General features: G+C 43.3%; 1 protein-coding gene across 1 annotated transcript in view; it reads right to left on the minus strand.

Moving 5' to 3' along the window:
* Positions 1-21048, minus strand: part of SUGT1 (SGT1 homolog, MIS12 kinetochore complex assembly cochaperone) — a 35911-nt gene extending 14863 nt beyond the window's left edge. The window contains exons 1-8 of the mRNA XM_058185576.1: positions 20940-21048; positions 20780-20825; positions 16146-16236; positions 12594-12663; positions 9248-9318; positions 5997-6050; positions 1760-1782; positions 507-526 (exon numbers count right to left, since the gene is read on the minus strand). Of these exons, the coding sequence (XP_058041559.1) occupies positions 507-526; positions 1760-1782; positions 5997-6050; positions 9248-9318; positions 12594-12663; positions 16146-16236; positions 20780-20825; positions 20940-20968 (404 nt within the window). The 5' untranslated portion in view covers positions 20969-21048. The remainder of the gene's footprint in view (positions 1-506; positions 527-1759; positions 1783-5996; positions 6051-9247; positions 9319-12593; positions 12664-16145; positions 16237-20779; positions 20826-20939) is intronic.
* Between the last annotated feature and the right edge of the window lie 3166 nt (positions 21049-24214).

Genomic DNA, 24214 nt, shown 5'->3' on the forward strand with positions numbered 1-24214 from the left:
AATGCTTCTCTGGAGCTAAAGAAGACAACCTCAAAGGGTTGCTTGTAGTAATGGGAAGGCTGGTGACTAGCCCCACCCACCATGATATCATCATTTAAAACACATGTTAGAACTTCCCAAGCAGCAGGGATGCAATCTGGATCTTACCATCCCAAATTGACAGTAAATAAGGAAGGACAAAAGAGGAGAGGAAAATTCAGCATATTAGTTGAGTGTAATTAAGGTTTGAAGGAAGAGTTGATCTTTAGGAAGGATGTCAAAAAAATGGGGGGGAGAAGGGTCTTGCTATTAATGTTAAGGGCAGGGCTTTCCTTCACTGACACAACAGGAGGAAATTGGCAAACTACTTCACAGAAGTCCTTCTCCTGGCTGAGAATGATACGTTGGTTGAGTACCGTTCACCGACAGGCACCTAAGAGTGAGTTACAGGCACCGTACAAAATGTTCACCTATTTTTTTATAAAATGCACTATATCAATATTGACATCATTAACCACAAAACTTACTTGATCTTAGATGGCCACGCCTGGGGTTGCAGAAACATGAGGGACATCACCGCAAGGAAAAGAGGTTCAACAGTTAAAAAACAATTAATGTCAGTTTTAAACCAAGCATCCAGTCTGTGGGCCGCCAGTTTGACACCCCTGTGCTAGACAGTCACATATACATATACATATACATATACATATACATATATATATATATATATATTTGTTTTCTGAGGTTTTCGCGGGTGTTTGTATGTAGATCTTTGGTTATTCGGGTTTTCTCCCGCGTAAAATTGGAAGTGTCTTGGCGACGTTTCGACGAAATCTCATTCGTCATCTTCAGGCTTCAGCTTCGTGCTGAATGAGACTTCTTGAACGTCGCCAAGACACTTCCAATTTTACACGGAGAAAACCAACAACCAAAGACCTATATATATATATATATATATATATATATATATATATATATATAGATATATATAGATATAGATATATATATATATAAATACTATATTTTTGTATTTAATTTTATTTCTTTATTTTTATCCCACCTTTAGTCTTTTTATAAATAATTCAACACAGCAAATATATCTAATACCCCTGCTTCATCTATCTACCCACAACAACCACCCTGTGAGGTGGGTTTGGCTGAGAAATGGTGACTGGCCCAAAGTCACCCAGCTGGCTTTCCTGGTTAAAGAGAGACTAGAACTCCCAGTCTCCTGGTGATTGGCCCAAAGTCACCAGAGCTGGTTTTCATGCTTAAGGCAGGACTAGAATTCACAATCTTCTGGGTGATTGGCCCAAAGTCACCCAGCCAGCTTTCATGTCTAAGGCGGGACTAGAACTCACAGTCTCCTGGTGATTGGCCCAAAGTCACTCAGCCGGCTTTCCTGTCTAAGGCGGGACTAGAACTCACCGTCTCCTGGTGATTGGCCCAGAGTCACCCAACTTGTTGTCCTGCGTAAGGTGGGTCTAGTGTTTATAATCATAATTTCTAGCCTGGCGCCTTAATCACTAGACAAAACTGGTTCTCTATATGTTACAGTTTTGCAGTGAAGATAACATTTATCATTGTGTCATTGAAAAAGAACACACAGTTATTGTCACGGAACTACAAGATATATTCTACATTTAAAAAAACAAAAAGACAAATTTCATGTGGACCAAGGAAAAGCTATTTTAAAGGCTACATTTTACATTGTCATTTTACATACAATTACATTTTAATCAATTAATCTGCAAATTAATCGATTAGGAAAAAATCTTACCATTTCCCCTTGTGATCCAGGCGCTGCAAAGGAAAAACAATTCAGTTTTTTAGACAAAACTAACAGAGCATAAGCATGTTTTTTAAGATACATATAATCAATCATAACGCACTAACTCAAATTTTCCATTTTTTCATCAATACGTTTCACTAAATAGATGAGCTTTAATATTTAATTGAAAGTGGGACTTCTCAAATAAAACATAGATCGCATCATTGGCTTGAAAAGGTTTTGGTAATAAATAATAATAATTGAGTGTTGAAACAGCTTTGATCAACTCGCATCAGTTTCTTTCTAGCAAAGGTTTTTCCATACAGGCAGTTATGTTCCAACAAAATCTTCCAATTGTTCAGAATTGGCTTTATTGACTAGTCAATCTAAACGGAGTTGTTTCAAACTCCGAAATCAAAAGAAAGAATTTCAACTTTGCGTAACATTTTGCAAAATGCCTGCTTATATCTAAAAACAACCCCCACTCCCGACCATTTTGCCAATGAAGATCCTATAAAATTAAATAGGTGCCCAAAGGCTGGCTTTCCTTAATATTTTTATGTTGATTTCTTAGACAGACATTAAAAAAGGTTATTAAGGATATTCTGGGCAGAAATTTAGAGTCTGACTAGAAAACATTGACTGCAGGTAATTCAGAGCACAAACCAGCATAAATCATGTTGAGATCGTAAAACTACCGTACTTTTCAGAGTATAAGATACTACTTTTCCCCCTCCTAAAAGTGGGTGAAAATTGTGGTGCATCTTATACACCGAACGTTGCCAAAGCCCCGCTCATCCGCCAGCCCTCACCCACTGGGTGTTTTCGCCTCCGCACGCTTCCATTTTAGACCCGTTCCAGGCTGCGGAGATCGTCACAGCACATCGCCGCTGATCACCGCCTCCACGCGTCGCATTATCAGCTGGTTTTAGGTGGCAGGGATCGGCGGCAGCAATCCCCGCCACCTGGAACCGGCTGAAAAAGTGACGCACAGAAGCCAAAAATGGGGTGTGCGAAGGCTGAAAACGCGACGCACGAAGGCGGCAATGGGGTCTGGCGATCCCCGTAGCCTGGAACAGCTGATTGGCGGTATTCCAGAAAGCGGATCCAACCACCAATCAGCTGTTCGTGCTAAATCAGGCTGCGAAAAAGCTGACCAGGCTGTTAGTGCTGCAAGGACGCTAACCAGATGAATACCGATGGATGCTGGTAGGCAGAGGCAGATTTTTTTTTTCTTGTTTTCCTCCTCCAAAACTAACGTATTAGAGTTTCTTGCAAAAATCAAATCCAGAAGCACACACAGATAACTGATTCAGCAGGATTCACTAACTTTCTCTTTATATACATAATAACAGATGAAGTAAATTTTACAATACCAACAGGAGAGTTCTTTCAACGTGGTAACAAGTAGAGAGATCAGTTTCCAGTTTCAGTTCAGCAGACAAGCCCAGACTTGTTTCATTTCTGAGCTGAGCACAGAACTTAATACAAAGAGAGCCTCCTCTATACAGGGCAGTTAAGCTTCTGCACAGACTCAGTTGCCTAAGCCACGCCCAGACTTCAGACTTAAGTTTCTGTTTCCAAATAAGCCTCATTGGCTGAGCCTGTTACCATGTCTCCATTCAGTCCCCATTGGCTGATCTATTCCAGTCCATGAACTTTCATATGCGACTTATACTCTGGAGCATCTCATACTCCAAAAAATACAGTAGATTAAAGGCCTTTCGCACAGGTTTTTCCTGTTAAGTCCTCGACTTTTGACCACAGTTGAGCCCAACATTTCTGTTGCTAAGCAAGACATTTGTTAAGTGCATTTTGCCCCATTTTATGACTTTTCTTTCCACAGTTAAGTTAATCTGGCTTCCCCATTGATTTCGCTTGTCAGAAGGTTGCAAAAGGGGATCACGAGACACTCCGACGGTCATAAATATGAGTCAGCTGTCAAGCATCTGAATTTTGATCAGGATGTTGTGAAAAAGGATCATAAGTCACTTTTCTCAGTACCGTTGTAACTGTGAACAGTCACTAAAAGAAAGTTTGTAAGTCCAGACCTACTAGTCCTCAACGTACAAGAGTTCGTTTAGTGGCTGTTCAAAGGTTTAGAGCGGCACTGAAAAAGTCGCTTATGACTGTTTTTTCAGAGTTACGACTTTTGCAGCAGCCCCATGATCATGTGATGTTTGGCATCTGACTCATATTTATGACCGTTGCTGTGTCCCCAGGGTTATGTGATCCCCTTTTGTAACCTTCCGACAAGCCAAGTCAAATGGGGAAGCCAGATTCACTTAACAACCAGGTTAGTAACTTATCAATGGCAGTGATTCACTTAACAACTGTGGCAAGGAAGGTTGTAAAACAGGCAAAAATTCACTGAAAAACTTTTTCTCTTCACAACCAAAATTTTGGGCTCCGTCGTGGTCGTAAGTCGAGGACTGCCTGTATAATACAGCATGCATTTTGATCCACGTAACGATGAAAATCTTACCAGTGAGTTTGTTCAGGTTGTAAAAATTTTTAGTTTTAATTAACTGAGCTTAAATTTGCTTTTTTAAGTCATGTGCAGGAAGCTCCTAACTCTTGAAACTGGCGGTTGCAAGAAGGGGAAGAGAAAAAAAAAGAATTCAAAAATGCACTATATTTGAAGAGTTAATCTCTCCTTTTTTTCAACCTTTAAAGATACAGTCATCTTTCACAGAGGTTAGGCAATAATATTTCCTACTGGTATGAAATTGAAATTGAAAACAAGACATAAAAAAAATAAAATAATCCATGCCTGTGTAGGGATGCCAGAAGCAAAGTTTTTTTTTCTCTTCTGTAAGATTGAGGTGCCAGCATAATTTGTTGACATTACTTGCCTGCTAGAGTGAGGTAATAATGCACATCGAGAGCTTTCGTGCTCTCTAAAGGCTGCATATTACAAAATTGTGGTAAATCATTCTTTGTGCATCCCTGTGGCGAGATATTATAGAAATGGTTTCTCCGATACTTTGCATGTTCTCAGAACTACTTTTTTCAGAACAGGCACGGGGGAGTCCTCGACGTACGGCCAGAATGGAGCCCAAAATTTCTGTTGCTAAAGCGAGACCGTTGCTAGGTGAGTTTTTGAACCAGTTCTTACCACAATTGTTAGCAAATCACTGCAGTTCTTAAATTAGTGCCCTGGTCATTAAGTGAATCTGGCTTCCCCATGGATTTTGCTTGTCAGAAGGTTGCAAAACCATTGTAACTAGCTAGCTAACATCTATCTTATGTATAGATGAGAGATTATATCCTTCTTGCTCTCTCATCTCTCTCTCTCTCTCTCTCTCTCTCTCTCTCCGTCCATCCATCGGTGTGTTTCACATATTTTTATCACCAGTTCACCCCCCATGCGCACTTTCTGTGCATGCACCCAGCCTCAAAAACGTGGCTAAATAGGACAGCGGGGCCACCTGCGATCTCTGCTACCGGTTCGCCCAAACCAGTCTGAACCGTCTGAATACCACTACTCACTCCATCCATCCATCCATCCATCCCAATGTATTCAGGGGCCCTGGTTCAGATTCTTCATCTTCTCAAGAAGTCTCCAAAAAGATGTATACATCATTTTGAAAACAACATGGTGAAACACCCTACAGGGTCTGCTGAACCCTCTTCATGCTCTCTGACCTTGCTTATTTTCTTGCAGACGTTTCATGACCCAAACTAGGGAACACCATCAGTGCTAGTGATCTAGAAGCACTGATGATGTTCCCTAGTTGGGTCATGAAACGTCTGCAAGGAAACAAACTGAGCTCAGAGAGCACCAAGGACCCCACATTCCCCTCCTCCTCTCCACAAACCGCCCTCCCTTCTAACACTCATGATGTTACCTAGTTGGGTCATGAAACGTCTGTAAGGAAACAAACCGAGCTCAGAGAGCACCAAGGACCCCACATTCCCCTCCTCCTCTCCACAAACCGCCCTCCCTTCTAACACTCATGATGTTACCTAGTTAGGTCATGAAACGCCTATAGGAAAACCGCCAACGTCAGAGAGCACCAAGGACCCTTCGTATCAACCCTGAGCTACAAACGTTCTCCTTTATGGGGGCCTCTTCATGCTTTAAAATCAGGAACTGCCTTACTTCCTAGGAAAATCCTTCAAGGTAAAAACCAAACTGTCTTAACAAACTTTCACGGACATGAAAGAAAAAGATGGATTGGTACTGCATGACTGACCCCTTTATCCACAACATGAAAGCTTAGAGACGCAAAGTAGAGCTTACCACTGAGGGCCTCTTTGCATCTTTTAATCCAGACAGGAAAGGTGGAATCGGCACCTACAGGTAGAAAGAGGCAGAGTTAACAATGCCACAATGTCGTCCGCCAAAAACATGATCATCTCTTATTTCTATTTTCTTCTATTCTGAAAGTTCTTCGGAACTTGAGACTCTGGTTTTTACTCCTTAAGACTAGATTTCTAGCCTTTTGATTTTGAAAAATGATGTTAAAAATAGGTAAAGGCGAAATATGTGGCTCTCCATCACATCTGTAGACTCTTGACCATCATGAATATGAGAATGATGCGAAGCATTAGAAAAACTAGCAGAAACAATTTTTTAGAGTGCTGCCATTTATCTCATCCATCGAACAGTGACTCAGATTTCTTTGAGAATAGAACAGAATAACAGAGTTAGAAGGGACCTTGGAGGTCTTCTAGTCCAACCCCCTGCTTAGGCAGGAAATCCTACTCCACTTCAGGCAAAGGTTATCCAATCTCTTCTTAAAAACTTCCAGTGTTGGAGCATTCACAATTTCTGGAGGCAAGTTGCTCCACGGAATGGAATGGAATGGAATGGAATGGAATGGAATAGAATAGAATAGAATAGAATAGAATAGAATAGAATAGAATAGAATAGAATAGAATAGAATAGAATAGAATAGAATAGAACAGAACAGAACAGAACAGAAAATATGGAAGGGAAGGGAAGGGAAGGGAAGGGACGGGAATGGAATGGAATGGAATGGAATAGAATAGAATAGAATAGAATAGGAATAGAATAGAATAGAATAACAGAGATGGAAGGGACTTTGGAGGTCTTCTAGCCCAACCCCTTGCTTAGCCAGGAAACCCTACACCACTTCAAATAGTTATCCAATCTCTTCTTAAAAACTTCCAGTGTTGGAGCATTCACAACTTCTGGAGGCAAGTTGTTCTACCGGTTAATTGTTCTGTCAGGAAATTTCTCCTAAAAAAGGAAGATTCACTTCTGGAGGGATCTATGCAGTATTTTTGGCAGCACCAGGCAAATATTTTGACACTTATCTGCTGGCCTCTGATTTCTCAATCTCAAAATACGGTACATTAATAATTTAGTTTATTCAGCATGAACGGAAGCTTAGTTATATAGCATGAGGCTGTATATTCTGCAATAGTTACATTTTTGGCAAACTCATTCAATGAGTCCAAGCTCTGCCAGCTGAGAGAACAGGCAATGATGCATTCACACAATTTTACAGTAACCATATGATAAATCATAAAACAACGTTCAGGAATATTCCTTTATCCCCTTGTCTTGAAAATCTATGTACACTACAAACGGTATGATTCTTTGAAGAGAAATGCACCTGTACCACCAGGCTCTTAAGTGTGAGGAGGAAGGGCAAGCATAAAAAATGAAAGTGAAACCTTCTAAGCAGCTTCTAAAAATAATATTAAAGAGCACCTGTCATTTCAGATCCATCATGGCAACACCTGTTAGCGGGAATCCACTCATCTGCTGTCCACCATGGTCCTCACCTCACTGTGTCCCTGCCGTATCACCAGCCGTCCCATTAAAGTGACTGGGACTGTCGGTGAGTCAACAGGGGGTCAAAGGAGGAGCCGTTGTGGGACAGAGATGACACCTGCTCTTTAAAAAAATTATGATTTAAATCGAGTTGATTTAAATCAAGCCTTTTTTACTAGTGATTTAAATCAGGATAGAAACCGACTGGATTTAAATCAAATCCACCCTGCTAGAAATGCTAAGCTTGTTTGTCTAATAAAGCAGAGCAGGAAACCATAATGAGATCTCAGCTTCTGCTTCTTAGCCCTGCCTAGGAAACAGAAGCCCACGTAGTTTTTACATTACAGCAAGTCAGCGTGAAAGGAGCTTCAATTGTTGGTTTAGCTGTTTCCACTGCAGAAAAAAATAATAATCAAGTGGCGGTCACGGAACAGAGATCGCCCAGAGGCTATTTGCTTCTGGGGTAAACCAGAAACCTTCACAATTTTGGCTTAGCGTAACAAAGAAACGCAGCCACCGACAGATAAAATAGCAGCAACTGACATTTCTATGAACAGCGTTATATGACCTCTGCTGGAAAGGTCCGACTCACAGAGAAAGACTAATTAATTTTCCAAGGTACTTAATCCTTTTGCAATTAAAATGTTGTTGTTTTTTTAACCAAGGAAAGAAGCAGCGAGGTGTTTCCAATGTGTGCCACCCAGGTAATGTACAGATGTCCTTGACTTACGACTGTGATGGAGTGTTGTGTCTGTGCCCCCTGAGCCGGGCCCCCTGCCAGAAAGTGACTCGGAAAGTGAGGGTGGAGGGCCATCAGGACTTACCTCTGGAGCACCGGCTCGTCTGGCTCAGCTCCAGGAGCCAGAGGCAAGCCAGGTGGAGGAGATAACGAGGCCTCCGTCCCCTGACTCTTCCACTCCCCAGGCCACGCCTCCAGACCCGGCTGATGGCAATCAGGCCTGGCTGGATCCCAGGTTTCGGAGATATGAGAGGCGGCTACAACAAAGGAAGGGGTGGGGCAGGCCTAAAGAGTGCTGAGTCACGGAGCCACACCCCACGGAGTATAAAAGCAGCCCTGGCTGCTCTTCTGCTCCGTGACGAGCAAAAATTGAGCTGAACATTCGGCCTGGATCGTTGACTTCCTGGTTGCCTGGCAACCCGAAGATAAGGGAGACTTTGGCAGGCAGCTGCAGATTCCCTGCCAGGACTGATAGCAGCCGTGAACTCAATTACTGGCTCATTTAGCCAGCTCGCGTGGCTGAGGCCAGGAGGGGACAGAACATGGAGCCCAGAATTTCTAAGTCATGGCAGTTTTAACTGGAGGATTCGACATGATCAGACCCAATTTTACATATATATATATATATATTTGCAGCGGTTGTTAAGCAAATGCTGCAGTTGTTAAGCAAATCAATGTTACATTCCTAGAGCTACTTTTTGCTGGAAACTGGCAAAAATATGGACATAAATCGCAGATATGTGATCGCGGAACGTTGCAACAACACATACATTTGAGCCGGTTGCCAAGCACCCAAAATGAGTCAGTTGACAGTGGTGTGTGCTTGTGTTTGTGTGTGTGTAGCTACTAGAACTCCAGAACTGGTTCATAAGTAGCTTTTGCAGCATCTGTTGTAACTCTGAACAGTCACTAAGCGATTAGTCGTTAAGCAGTAGAATTATGCACCCATTTCCTATGAACTACTGTATGGCTTGTCTATCTTTCAAAGTTTATGCACAAACATACTTACTATCCTGTGTTTGTCCCTCAATAAAAAACTTCAGGGCGGAATCATAATTTTTCATATAATATTCACCGATTCTGAGGGAAGAGATAAAAGGAGAATATGTCAGTAATTTTCTTATATTAACAGGGTACCAAATCTTTGACTTTGCTTAGCAGGAAGAAAGAATTGATGCTGAGATAGCCTCTCTTGGGTTTCTCGGCTCTGGCTATAGCAAACCTTTCATATAATGCAGGACCCCCCCAAACTGTGGCCCAGTACCGGTCCGCAGACTATTCGCAACCGGGCCACGTGGCCAGCTGGTCCCAGTTGCGTGAGCAAATGGGTGCTCGTAAGCACACACCTGCCCCTCCCTCAAAACCATCCCCTCTCCCCCCCGCCCCGCTCCGGGCCACCAACCCGGAAAGGTTGGGGAACTCTGATTTAATGGATTGAGCCACGGTGGTGCAGTGGTTAGAGTGCAGCACTGCAGGTTACTTCTGCTGATCACCGGGTGCCAGCAGTTTGGCAGTTCAAATCTCACCAGCCTCAAGATTGACTCAGCTTTCCATCCTTCCGAGGTGGGTAAAATGAGGACCCAGATTGTTGAGGACAAGAGGTTGACTTTGTAAACCGCTTAGAGAAAGCTGGAAAAGCACTATGAAGCAGTTTATAAGTTTAAGTGCTATTGCTCGCTCCTTCCTTCCTTCCTTCCTTCCTTCCTCCCTCCCTCCCTCCCTCCCTCCCTCCCTTCCTATGGTGGCACAGTAGTTACAGTGCAGTACTGCAGGCTATTTCTGCTGACTGCTGGCTGCCTGCAGTTTGGCAGTTCAAATCTCACCAGCCTCAAGGTTGACTCAGCCTTCCATCCTTCCGAGGTGGGTAAAATGAGGACCCAAATTGTTGGGGTCACTGTGAAAGCGGTATATAAGTCCAAGTGCTATTGCTATTAACTCAGAAGAGGAAGGGGAATAGCCACTGAAGGCCAATGGGTTTTTCTAACAAAGTTTTTCAATCAAACGTTTCTCCTTTTTCGTCCCCTTGGAAAGCCCTGGATGGTTAATTACAGTACAGCAATCTCAAAAAAATTAATCTATAATACGAATAAAAAGGTAAAGTTTTCCCTCGTCCAGTTGTGTCTGACTGACTCGTGTGGTTTTCTAGCCGAGGGAACCAGCATTGTTCAAAGAAATTTTCCAAGGTCAAGTGGAACCAAGGAAGCACGGAACGTTGTAACCTTCCCATCGAAGTGGTACCTATTGATCTACTCACATTTTCGTGCTTTCGACCTGTTAGGCGAGTAGGAGCTGGGGTAAGTCACAGCTCATCCCATTGTGTGGCGCTCGGGTCTCAAATCTTGGCAGTCAGGCTTCCAGCTGACAGGCTCAGCATCTTTAACAGCTGAGCCATTACGCCATCTATACAGGTGATCCTCAGTTTACAACCACAATTGAGCCCAATTTTTGTTGCTAAGCGAGACAGTTGAATTTCCCCCCCCATTTTACGACCGTTCTTGCCACGGTTGTTAAGTGAACCACTGCAGTTCGTTAAGTTAGTAATACAGTTGTTACAGTTCTGACTTTGGTGGTCAGAAAGCCACAAAGGGAAACTGCATGTTATCTGGGACAGTGCCATGGTCATAAATACGAGTCAGTCGCCATGCTTCCAAATTTTGATCATGTGGCCACAGGGATGCTGCAATGGTCATAAGTGTGATAAACGGTCCCAAGTCACTTTTTTCAGTGCAGTCGTAATTTTGAACGGTCACTAAATGAGCTGTTGTAAGTCGAGAACTACTTGTCGATCTACAATAATCATAAATTCTTAGGCTCATGAAAGATGCCACAATATTCCTGCGGAAGAGCCACGCACATAATCAGCCACCGCCTCCCACAAAACTGAACCCTAGCCGTTAAAATCCACAATTCGGGTGCATCCAAATTCAATTGAATGGGAACCTCTAAAGGTAGTCCTCAACTTAAAACAATTCATTTATTGACCACTCAAAGTTACACGGCTGTGAAAGAAAAACTGACTTATTTTCATAGTTACAACCTTTGCAACATCCCTATGGTCATGTGACAGAAATTCAGACGTTTGGCAACTGGCTCACGTATATGACCTTTGCTGTGTCCTGGGGTCACGTGATCCCCTTTTGTGACCCTCTGACAAGTGAAGTCAATGGAGAAGCCGGTTTCAAGTCAACAACCATTTAAGAACTGCCGTGATTCAGGTAACAACTGTGTGTAAGGAAGATGATAAAATCAGGCAACACTCACTTAACAAATGTCTCACTTAACGACTTGAGGCTCAATTATGGTCGTAAGCTGAGGACTACCTCTATATGTCACCCTATAGTGATTCACTGAACAGCCGTGGCTTGAAAGGTTATAGAATGCGGCAAGAGTCACTTCACAAATGTTTCACTTAGCAATATAAATTTTGGGCTCACTGTAATGTGAGCCCAAAGGGGCAAGGGGCCTCTGGTGGCTCAGACTGCTAAGACAGTCTGTTATTAACAGCAGCTGCCTGCAATTACTGCAGGTTCTAGTCCCAGCAGGCCCAAGGTTGACTCAGCCTTCCATCCTTTATAAGGTAGGTAAAATGAGGACCCAGATTGTTGGGGGCAATAAGTTGACTTTGTATATAAATATACAAATAGAATGAAGACTATTGCTTAACATAGTGTAAGCCGCCCTGAGTCTTCGGAGAAGGGCGGGGTATAATTGTAAATAAATAATTTTTTTTAAAAAAATGTAACTCAACAACTGCAGTGGTTCACTTAACAGTGGCCAGAAAGGTCATTAAAAGAAACCCTTAACCAGTGATGGCTAACCTTTTTGCCATCGTGTGCCAGGAGCAGGGCATGTGCCCACATCCATAATTCTATGCGCCCTGTCCCTGTGCATGCATACGCAACCACAAACCCCCAAGCCTCCCCCAGCTCCTGGCACATGATGGCATGGTAGGTCCTCATTTTGCTCTACGCAGCCCCCAAAGCTTTCTAGGAGGGCAAAAACAGCTTTCCCCACCCCCACCCCCAGAGGCCGGAAACAGCCTGTTTCCCTACTTCTGGTGAGCCCAGAAGGCCCGAAAATTAGCTGGCTGGCACACACACGCATGCCGGAGATGAGCTCGCGTGCCCACCAATATGGCCACACATGCCACCTGTGGCACACGTTCCATAGGTTCGCCATCATGGCCTTAAACCAACTGCCACTTATTATACAGGGTAGGATTTGGAAAAATTAGCTGGCGACACATCCTGCATGAGCGAATTTGATTAATATGCGCACAAGCAAACTCGTGACGCAAAGTCATTATCCTCACTAAATAGGAGAACTGACCGGAGGGGGGGAAAAACGTGACTTACCCTTGCCTGAGAAAGGCTACAGCATTATTAGGCTCAAGTGCTAAGGCCTTCTTTGCATCAGCAACTGCATCTGCAAACAAAATGATAAAAAATAAACTTTGCATTTCTTTTATAACTGATTACACAGATGCAAAACGCCACAATCGCTACCTTGCCTCTATTGGTTATTTTATTAGTTCTATACCCATTTTTATTTTCCACGCTTAAGGCAGGATGCGTAGCCTATTCTTCCCATTTTCCCCACAACCACCACTTTCTGAGATAGGCTGGGCCAAAAGAAAGGAGGCAGTCCTAAATCACATAGTGAGTTTCCGTGAGTGAAAACAGACTTGAACACAAGCTCAGCTTCTAGTCTGATAACTTGGTGGTGGTGGGGGGGTCAAACCTGGGGTGAAATCAAGCAGGTTCTGGAGAACCGGTAGCAGAAATTTTGAGCAGTTCGGAGAACTGGTAAATACCACCTCTGGCTGACCCCAGTGGGGTGGGAATGGAGATTTTGCAATATCCATCCCCTGGAGTGGAGAGGAAATGGAGATTTTGCAGTAATCTTCCCCTGGAGTGGGGTGAGAATGAGGATTTTGCAATATCCTTCCCCTGGAGTGGGGTGGGAATGGAGACTTTGCAATATCTTTCCCCTGGAATGGGGAGGAAATGGAGATTTTGCAGTAATCATCCCCTGGAGTGGGGTGGGAATGGGGATTTTGTAATAGCCTTTCTCCTGGAGTGGGGAGGAAATGGAGATTTTGCAGTAATCATCCAGTGGGGTGGGAATAGAGATTTTGTAATAGCCTTTTCCCTGGAGTGGGGAGGAAATGGAGATTTTGCAGTAATCTTCCCCTGGGGTGGGGTGGGAATGGAGACTTTCCAATATCTTTCCCCTGGAGTGGGGAGGGAATGGGGATTTTGCAGTATCCTTCCCCTGCCACGCCCACCAAGCCACACCACGCCCACAGAACCGGTAGTAAAAAAAATTGGATTTCACCACTGGGTCAAACTCAATTTTATTTTTATTTTTTTAATTTTTTTTAATTTTTATTTGCATTTATACCCCGCCCTTCTCCACAGACTCAGGGCGGCTTACACTATGTCAAGCAATAGTCTTCCTCCATTTGTATATTATATACAAAGTCAACTTTTATTGCCCCCAACAATCTGGGTCCTCATTTTACTGACCTCGGAAGGATGGAAGGCTGAATAAATCTTTTTTTATTATTTGCATTTATATCCCGCCCTTCTCCGAAGACTCAGGGCGGCTTACAATGTGTCAAGCAATAGTCTTCCTCCATTTGTATATTATATACAAAGTCAACTTTCATTCAGGGGCTGTGGTTGGCCTGGGGGTGGGGGCAACTAAGTGGGTATGGCCTGCTTGGGGCCAAATTGCTGGCCTGTTTCTTTTTTGCCTTGAGTAGACCAGGCGAAAGCGATGCAGGATAGCCCCTTACATTTTCAAGGACTGCCCCATGGGCCGGATCCAACCACATCGCGGGCCGCATCCGGCCCGCAGGCCTTGAGTTTGACACACCTGCCTTAGTTGAACATACCAAAAGAGAACTTTGTCATGCTGAAAAATCTAGTCTCATCTTCATGCATGAGAAAAAAAAGTCTACATAAATCAATGTTAATCATAAATTTTAATGTTAAACTTATTAATTTTAAACGGGGTTTTTTTTAGTATGGTAAATTTTAATCACTGGGCTAATTTAAATAAGTTTTTTAAATCGTATTTTAAACTTGTATATTGCATTGTTGGTTTTATTATGCCTGTACACCGCCCTGAGTCCTTTGGGAGAAGGGCGGTATAAAAATCAAATAAAATAAAATAAATAAATAATAAATAAATAAATAAAATAAATAATGAAGGACAAACTGATATCTTAAAATTTGCAGGACTGAAATAACTGCTTGCTGCCATAGAAAAAGGGGGGAGAGGGGTCAGTAGGGAATTTTTCATTGCAGCTTTGCAACTACAGTCTGCACTTTGCTTATCTCCCCAAGGTCATTTCTTCTAGCTTTGGTATGCAGAAGCCCTCTGGTTGCCCAGCTACAAGGGGGTCGGGCTCTACAGTTTGTCTGAGTGCTGTTTCGCATGCTTTGGCTCAGACCTTGCCTCAAACTTGTTGCTTTCGGTTCGTTCCCAGTAAAAGTACTCCAAAGCACTCACACAACACAAATTATAGCGTTTATATAACTTATTGGTGTCATAACGACATAATGTATCTATCTTGTTTGTGTAATTATATACAAACGGCACCAATAACGCATGTTGCAATAGGATCTGGCCAACTGTACAATAAATAGAAGACCTCCAAGGTCCCTTCCAACTCTGCTATTATGTTATGTTATGTTAAATCTAATTTATCAAATCCAGAACCTGAAGGTTTTACTGCATCATCAAGGGACTTCTCCACAATTATTATTTCAAAATAGCGGCCTAAGAATTTAGCAGAAAGGATAATTTCTGGGGGGGGAAATAGTAAATGTAATACAAGAGAAAGGTAAGAACTTAACCTATGCAGCAACATTTTTTAAAAAAGCAATACAGGTAGTCCTCGACTTAAGGACCACAACTGAGCCTGAAATTTCTTGTTGTTTTGCGAGACATTTGTTAAGTGAGTTCTGTCCCGTTTTACGACCTTTCTTGATCAGTTAGTAACCTCGTTGTTAAGTGAATCTGGCTTCCCCATTGATTTTGCTTGTCAGAAGGCCATAAAAAGGGATTGCGTGACCCTGAAACCGTCACAAATATGAGCCAGCTGCCATGTGTCTGAATTTTGAACACATGACCATGGGAATGCTGCAATGGTTGGTTTTAAGTGTGAAAAACGGTCGTAAGTCCCTTTTTTAGTGCCATTGTAACTCTGAACAGACACTAAATGAACTGCTATAAGTGGAGGACTACATACATATATATACACACACATATATACACATACACAAATACACACATATATATACAATTACAAATATGTAGGTCTTTGGTTATTCGGGTTTTCTCCCGCGTAAAATTGGAAGTGTCTTGGCGACGTTTCGACGAAGTCTCATTCGTCATCTTCAGGCTTCAGCTTCGTGCTTCTGGGAGCAATGTGTGATTGCAGCTGTTTCTTCCTTTTTAACTGCTAGTGGGGGTTTGAACTGATTGGGTGGGAGCTTGGCTGTGCTCTGATTGGATGGGGGGGTTGTGCTCTGATTGGCTGGGGTTAAAAAGGAAGAAGTTAAAAAGTTAAAAAGGAAGAAACAGCTGCAATCACACATTGCTCCCAGAAGCAGGAAGCTGAAGCCTGAAGATGACGAATGAGACTTCGTCGAAACGTCGCCAAGACACTTCCAATTTTACGCGGGAGAAAACCCGAATAACCAAAGACCTACATACAAACACCCGCGAAAACCTCAGAAAACAAATTACACATATACATATATATATATATGTATACGTATACTTATACAAATCCACACACACATACATACACATATACAAATATATATATTTGTGTGTGTGTGTGTGTATGTCAAATTTTCACTAAGAGAAAAAACCAGCAAAACAAATGCTACCGTGGTAATTCCGTAGAAGAATGTAAGCATAAGCTCGCTGGCGGTAATATTCTGCGTGTTCTGGCTTCTGTTCCAAGGCTGCTGTCAGCGTCTACAAGGACAAATACAAAAAACGTGAACTCGACAGTTTTCCTGCAAAAACCTCACACAGCCCGCAGTGAAATCTCTTGCTTGACAAATCAAAACAGAACTGATTAGCAAAATGTTACTTGCAAAGGAACTACCCCCAGAAGCAACGCTGCCGAGCTGGGAGGGGATCTTTAACGGAGGAACAGGGGGAGGAAAACCACCCTCGGAGCCCCCGTCAAGAAATGAACAGAGCATTCCAGTGTTTATGGGGCTGCCACAAAGGAGAGGAAGGGCTCCATTTATTTTCCAAAGCACCTGAAGGCAAGAAACAACTAAGATGGAAACTAAGCAAGGAGTAGAAGCAACCTGGAATTAAGGAGAAATTTCCCAACAATTAACCAGTGGAACAGAAGTTGCCTCCAGAAGTTGTGGGTGCCCCATCAGTAGAAGTTTTTAAGAAGAGACTCTTGCTTGAGCAGGGGGCTGGACTAGAAGACCTCCGAGTTCCCTTCCAGCTCTATTTTGAATGATTTAGTCAAGATTAGTAAAACCCATCAGTTGTTGTATGTCTACAGCAGTGGTGAAATCCAATTTTTTTTACTACTGGTTCTGTGGCCGTGGCTTGGTGGCCGTGGCTTGGTGGATGTGGCAGGGGAAGGATATTGCAAAATCTCCATTCCCTCCCCACTCCAGGGGGAAGGATATTGCAAAATCTCCATTCCCTCCCCACTCTGGGGCCAGCCAGGGGTGGTATTTGCTAGTTATCCAAACTACTCAAAATTTCCACTACCGGTTCTCCAGAACCTGTCAGAACCTGCTGGATTTCACCCCTGATCTACAGCTATTATAATGTATATAAATTCTGCTTTATCTTGGTGTTAATCTGAAGTGCAGAAGCAATTCTCCGGAAGCTGAAATGGATTTTCTTTTGCATAAGGTAGCAAAAAAATAAAAGCTTCAATGCTTTGGATCTGCTGTATATACTGAATTTACCCATTTCTATCACACTTCCTCCCCTCCACCCCAACCTGGCATAGGGCCGGGTTATCTACGGGACCGCCTACTGCTACCGAATACCTCTCACCGACCCGTGCGCTCTCATAGAGAGGGACTCCTCAGGGTGCCGTCAGCGAGGCAATGTCGTCTGGCGGCGCCCAGGAAGGGCCTTCTCTGTGGGGCTCCCACCCTCTGGAACGAACTACCCCAGGACTTCGTCAGCTTCGGACCTTGGACCTTCCTTGTGAACTTAAAACATACCTATTTAATTGCGCAGGACTGAGCTAGATTTTAATGTATGGTTTTTTAAATTGGGTTTTATTTTCATATTTTTAATTTAGGCTTTTAGAATAAGTTTTTTAACTGTTTTTAGATTGTATTTACCTGTTTTTTAAATGCCTGTAAACCGCCCTGAGTCCTTTGGGAGATAGGGTGGTATATAAATTTAAACAATAAATAAATAAATAAATAAATAAACTCCTTTGTGTTACAGCACAACCTGAAACTCTCCAAGCAAGAGTACGTCTCACAACACAGCACAACTTTGCTAAGCTGCAAAGTTTATACATTTTAACGGCACCCTAAAATCAAGTCTTCAGACGCTCAAAAATTTGAGTTGGTAAAATGCCTCTTTTAGACGGGCAGTCCTCGACTTACAAGAGTTCATTTAGTGACCATTCAAAGCTGCAACATCACTGAAAAAAAGTGACTTGTGACCATTTTTCACACTTACGGCTGTTGCAGCCTCCCCCATGGTCACCTGATCAAAATTCAGGCGCTTGACAACTGGTTCATACTTACGACCATTTCTGTGTCCCGGGATCATGTGATCCCTTTTTGTGACAAGCAAAGTCAATTGGGGAAGGCAGATTCACTTAACGACCGCATGATTCATTTAACCAATGCGGCCAGGAAAGTAAAATGAGGCAAAATGCACTTAACAAATATCTCACTTTAACAACATAAATTCTGGGGCTCAATGGTCATAAATCGAAGACTACCTGGACATGAGCAGAAACCACAACAAAAGTCACAGCTCTTAAACAGGCCAATCGAAGAGAATTTAAACCTCTGGATGGAAAATGGATTTATTACAATATTTCCTTTGTTATTATTTGTAAAAATGTTGCCGAGACATGCGTATTTATTCATTTGATCTCAGTGTAAATACATAACTGATTTAAAATTATTACTTTTTTCAGGGATAGATACTGAAGGAAAACAGAGCGGGGAAAAAATATATCACCTCCCTCTGTTAACTCAGTTGTCAAAGTCAGCACCAAATTTCCCACCAGCAAGAGAAGACGACAACTTTTTGTGGTTGTTGCTGAGTTTTATGTTGTTTTTGTTGCCCTCTCTGTCTTCACGTTACCATTTTCTTTTTTTTCTAACCCCAACATCTCCTTCCTTCCAAAAAAACATTGGACTTCCAAGGCTCCTCCCTGCTTTTTCCCCCCCCCATGTCTGGGAAAGGAGACCACAAGGAGATACCAGGAACCCTATCCTCCCCAAAAAACTTCGGGAAAAAGGAGAGCCAAGTCCTGGTGTCGGGTTTTTTTTTTTCACTCCCCCAAAGTGTCCAGGGGTGTTCACAACCACAACTTTTTTGTAAATAGCTTTTCTGTTATTGTTGCCCTCTTTCTCCCTCCACTTTTATCATTTTTTTTTAATTCCACCATCTGCTTCCTGCCAAAATAATAACAATAAAAAAACCTGGGCCTCTTCCAAGGCTCCTCCCAGCAGGCTTATCCTCAACTTCACACGTCTAGGAAAGGAGACCACAAGGAGATCCCAGGAACCCATTCTTTCCCCCAAAAAACACCAGGGGGGGGGAAGGGGTTGCAGGGCCTTTTCATTCCTCCCATTGTTGTTCCTTCGCTTCTCACAAGGAAAAGGCTGTGTGTGTGTGTGTGTGTGGCTGTGTCAGTCTGTCTGTCTGTCTGTCTAGGACCACAACTGTGTTGTGATTTGTTGTTATTGTTGCCTGCTCTCTCCCCACTTTACAATTTTCATTATTTTTAACTCCCACTGCTTCCTTCCCAAAAAAAAACAAACCCAAATCTGAATCGCTTCCAAGACCGCTCTCTGTGCATGTCTGGGAAAGGAGACCACAAGGCAATCACAGGAACACCTTCTCTCTCTCTCTTTCCAAAAAAACTTGGTGAAAAAAGAGAGCCAAGCCCTGGCACGAGGCTTTTCTATTCTCCGATAGCTGCTCCTTCACTTCCCTCGAAGGGAAAGGCCGGGAGTGTCCACAACCACACGTTTTTTGGGGTTATTGTTGTTGCGTTATTGTTGCCCTCTCCTCCTACACTTTTATCATTTTTTTAACCCCACCCTCTGCTTCCTTGGAATAGAACAGAATAACTGAGTTGGAAGGGAACCTTGGAGGTCTTCTAGTCCAACCCCCTGCTTAGGCAGGAAACCTTGCATCACTTCAGACAATAATATTCCCGCCAGAATAATAATAATAACAACGATAACAACAATAGCTAGGACGTTGGCAGCAACCCGTATCAACCATTAGCAGCAGTCAATGGTATTTATGACACATTTTAAATGATCAGTTGACTGATTTTCATATTTAATGAATAAAAGGGATAATAATGTTAAGAATTTAATTTTTAATAATTTTAAGAAAACACTTGGTCGATACCTAGGATGCTGGCAGCAACTCGTATCAACCATCAGTGCCAGTTAATAATATTTATGAGAAATTTTTAAAAGATCAGTTGACTGTGTTTCATGTTTAATGAATAAAGTGAAGGAGGAGGAGGAGGAGGAGGAGGAGGAGGAGGAGGAGGAGGAGGAGGAGGAGGAGGAGGAGGAGGAGGAGGAGGAGGAGGACCTAGGACACTGGCAGCAACCCGTATCAACTATTAACACCAGTCAATGGTATTTGTGATACAATTTTAAATGATCAGTTGACTGAGTTTCATGTTTAATGAATAAAGATATTTATTATTATTATTATTATTATTATTTACTTTATTCATTAAACATGAAACTCAGTCAACAAACATTCAAAAATACATCACAAATACCATTGACTGGTGCTAATGGTTGATATAGGTTGCTGCCAGCCTCCTAGGTATCAACGAAGTACATTATTATTATTATTATTATTATTATTATTATTATTATTATTATTATTATTATTATTATTATTATTCCTTGGCAGCAACCAGTATCCACCATTAGCACCGGTCAATAGTATTTGTGACACATTTTAAATGATCAGTAGACTGAGTTCCATATTTAATGAATAAAAGAGATAATAAATAATTAATAAATATAATATTAACAACAACAACAACAATAATAATAATAGGTCTCTTCCAAGGCTCCTCTCGGCAGGCTCAGCTTCTACTGCGCATGTCTGGGAAAGGAGACCACGCAGTGATCCCAGGAACCCATTCTTTTCCCCTCCCCCCCCCGCCCAAAAACAAAAAACAAAACCTCGGGCCTTTTCAACCCCCCCCCCTTCCTCCCATGGCTGCTCCTTCCCTTCCTTCCCCGGGGGTGCGGGAGCCAAGCCACCCCCAAAACCGAGGCCAGAAGCGGCTTACCTGCGCTGCGGCCGCGGGGTCCCGCTCGATGTCGGTCTCGGAGAGGCTGCGGGGGTGGGAAAGAAGCGTTAGCGAAGGAGGAGGAGGAGAAGGGAAGGGAGGAAAGGAAGGAAGGAAGGGGGGAAAAAAGAAGGGAAAAAAAAAAAGGGCGCCCGCTCACCCCTCTGAGGAGAAGGCCGCCGCCGCCATGCCGCCGCGAAATGGCGGCTGAGGAGCGTCGGCAGGGGGGCGTGGCCACGCCGAGGAACGCCCACCGCGCGGCGCGAGGAAGCCCGCGAGGGGAGGAGGGAGGAGCGGGAGTGGCCACGCCCATCTCTTCTCCTCTCTCTCTCTCTCTCTCTCTCTCTCTCTCTCTCTCTCTCTCTCTCTCGAGGGCAGAGCTCTCCAACCCTTGGCAGCTTCTGGACTTCAACTCCCAGAATCCCTCAGCCAGGCAAAACTAGGCGGAGGGATTCTGGGAGTTGAAGTCCACAAGTTGCCAAGGGTTAGAGACTCCTCTCTCTCTCTCTCTCTTTCCATCCCCGCCCCGGCGCTAAGGCTTTCGCGTTGGGGATGCTGGTTGGCGCTCCTGTCTCCCGTTCTCCGTTGGCTTTGGGGAAGGCAGGGAAGGAGAAGGGTGCGGATGATGGGCAGAGGGGTGACTCTTCAGCAAGCCCAGTAGATGGACTTTGTCCTGGAGGGGGATGGGTGGGTGGGTCGGTGGGGTAGGTAGGTAGCTAGATAGGTAAATAGATAGACGGAATGAAGGCAGGCAGGCAGGCAGGCAGGAAGGAAGGATGGATGTGGTAGCTAGATAAATGATAGATGGATGGACGGACGGACGGACGGAAGGAAGGAAGGATGAATGGATGGATGTGGTAGATAGGTGGATGGATGGGTGGATGGATGGACAGACGGATGGATGGATGGAGGTGGTAGGTAGGTAGGTAGGTAGGTAGATAAATAGACGGAATGAAGGCAGGCAGGCAGGCAGGAAGAAAAGATGGATGTGGTAGGTAGGTGATGGATGGATGGATGGACGGAAGGAAGGAAGGATGGATGGATGTGGTAGGTAGGTGATGGATGGATGGATGGACGGAAGGAAGGAAGGATGGATGTGGTAGGTAGATAGATGATAGATGGATGGATGGACAGACGGATGGACGGAAGGAAGGAAGGATGGATGGATGTGGTAGGTAGGTAGGTAGATGGATGGATGGACGGAAATGGATGGATGGATGTGGTAGGTAGGTAGGTAGATAAGATAGATAGATAGATATAGATAGATAGATAGATAGATAGATAGATAGATAGATAGATAGATAGATGTGGTAGGTAGGTAGATAGATAGATAGATTAGATAGATAGACAGACAGACAGATGTGGTAGGTAGGTAGATAGATGGATGTGGTAGGTAGGTAGATAGATAAATTAGATAGATAGATAGATAGATAGATAAGATAGATAGATAGATAGATAGATAGATAGATAGATAGATAGATAGATAGATAGATAGATAGATATGGATGGAAGGATGGATGGACGGACAGAATATATGCCATCAAGCGGATGTCAAGCCTTAAACAAAACCATAGCCAGACTTTGTCCACGAAGATAAAATGAAACTAGTGGGATTGATTGATTGATTGATTGATTGATTGATTGATTGATTAAATATATGCCATTAAGTCAGTGTCAAGACTTAAGCTACATCATAGATAGGCTTTCTCCAGAAGGATGCAATAAATAGAATGTGATTGGTTGACCGATTGGTGGCTTGGTTAAATATATACTCATATATATTTACTTATATATATATACTTATATATATATTCAGACTATTTACTGAATCTGCACTACTATTAATCGTTTCATAGTTCCCATCACCAATCTCTTTCCACTTATGACTGTATGACTATAACTTGTTGCTGGCAATCCTTATGATTTATATTGATATATTGATCATCAATTGTGTTGTAAATGTTGTACCTTGATGAAGGTATCTTTTCTTTTATGTACACTGAGAGCATATGCACCAAGACAAATTCCTTGTGTGTCCAATCACACTTGGCCAATAAAATTCTATTCTATTCTATTCTAATATATGCCATCAACTGGTTGTCAACCCCTAGGTGGTTGCAAAGACTTTCTCTGAGCTGAAGAAGCTTCTTGGGTGAGAAGCGAAACACCTTCAAAGAAAAACCAGAAAAACCAGTTTCCTCTTGAAAAAGCACCTTTGGGACAACCATGACCTGGATGACTGAGAATCTCCATAGACATTTCCATCCATGGCTTCTTGTGCTGCCTTCAGGTGCATTTACGCAAAGGTGCAATTATACAGAACAAAACAGAATAAGGGAAGTTGGAAGGGATCTTTGGAGGTCTTCTAGTCTAACCCCCTGCTCAAGCAGGATTCCCTATTGCCATTTCAGACAAGTGGCCGTCCAATCTCTTCTTGAAAATCTCCAGTGTTGGAACATTCACAACTTCTGAAGGCAATTTCTGTTCCACTGGTTAATTGTCTTCACTGTTAGGAAGTTTCTCCTTAGTTCTTGGTTGCTTCTCTCTTTGTTCAGTTTCCATCCGTTGCTTCTTGTCCTGCCCTCAGGTGCTTTGGAGTGTCGTGTCCCACCCCCACTCCGATGCATGAGTCAAGGAAGTCCGTAACAAACTTGGCAACGAAGCCTCTGCAGTTTGCCAAGTTCCTTCGAGGTTTATCAGGGCAGGCAGGAGTCCAAGTTGTGACTTCAGCGATAGGGTCCGGTATCAGCAAACTAGATAAGACTTTGCTTGACTCAAGGTTGGAATGCCAAAAGCAGGTCCTTTATATAGGCTGTGGGGTGTGGCTCCATGACTCAGCATTTATCCAGGCCTGCCCCACCCCTCCTTCTGCTGGCGTCGCCTCTCAGATCTCCGGAAGCAAGGATCCTCCCACTTTGAATTCTCTTCAGCTGGATCTGCTGTCAGTAATTCCAGCACGTGGCTGGCTTCCTGCTCACACGCTGTAGGAGTGAGGTTTATCGGGCTTGTCCTTTCACTCCTGGACTCCTCTCCGGGCATGGGGCCAGGGCCGGGGGCTGGAGGCATGACAGGCCGTTCATCTTCATTATCAGACTCGGAGTCTGATAAAAGGCCCGATTGGAGACGGGAGGGACCCGGCTGAGGAGAGGAGGGAGGACAAGTCACAACATGGAGATTAGCTTGACTCCCTGTTCTTTGGGGCAGCCCCTCAAACATTGGAAGACTGCTATCATGTCAACCCTAGTCCTTTTCACTAAACTAGATATATCCAATTCCTGCAACCGTTTTTCATAGGTTTTAACCTCCAGTCCTCAAATCATCTTTATTGCTCTTTTCTGCACTCTTTCCAAAGTCTCAACATCTTTTTTTTTTAATATTGTGGTGACCAAAACTGGATGCAGTATTTTCCAAGTGTGGCCTTTCCAAGCCATAATA

Source organism: Ahaetulla prasina, chromosome 5 (genome assembly GCF_028640845.1).
Source record: "Ahaetulla prasina isolate Xishuangbanna chromosome 5, ASM2864084v1, whole genome shotgun sequence".
Lineage (NCBI taxonomy): Eukaryota > Metazoa > Chordata > Lepidosauria > Squamata > Colubridae > Ahaetulla > Ahaetulla prasina.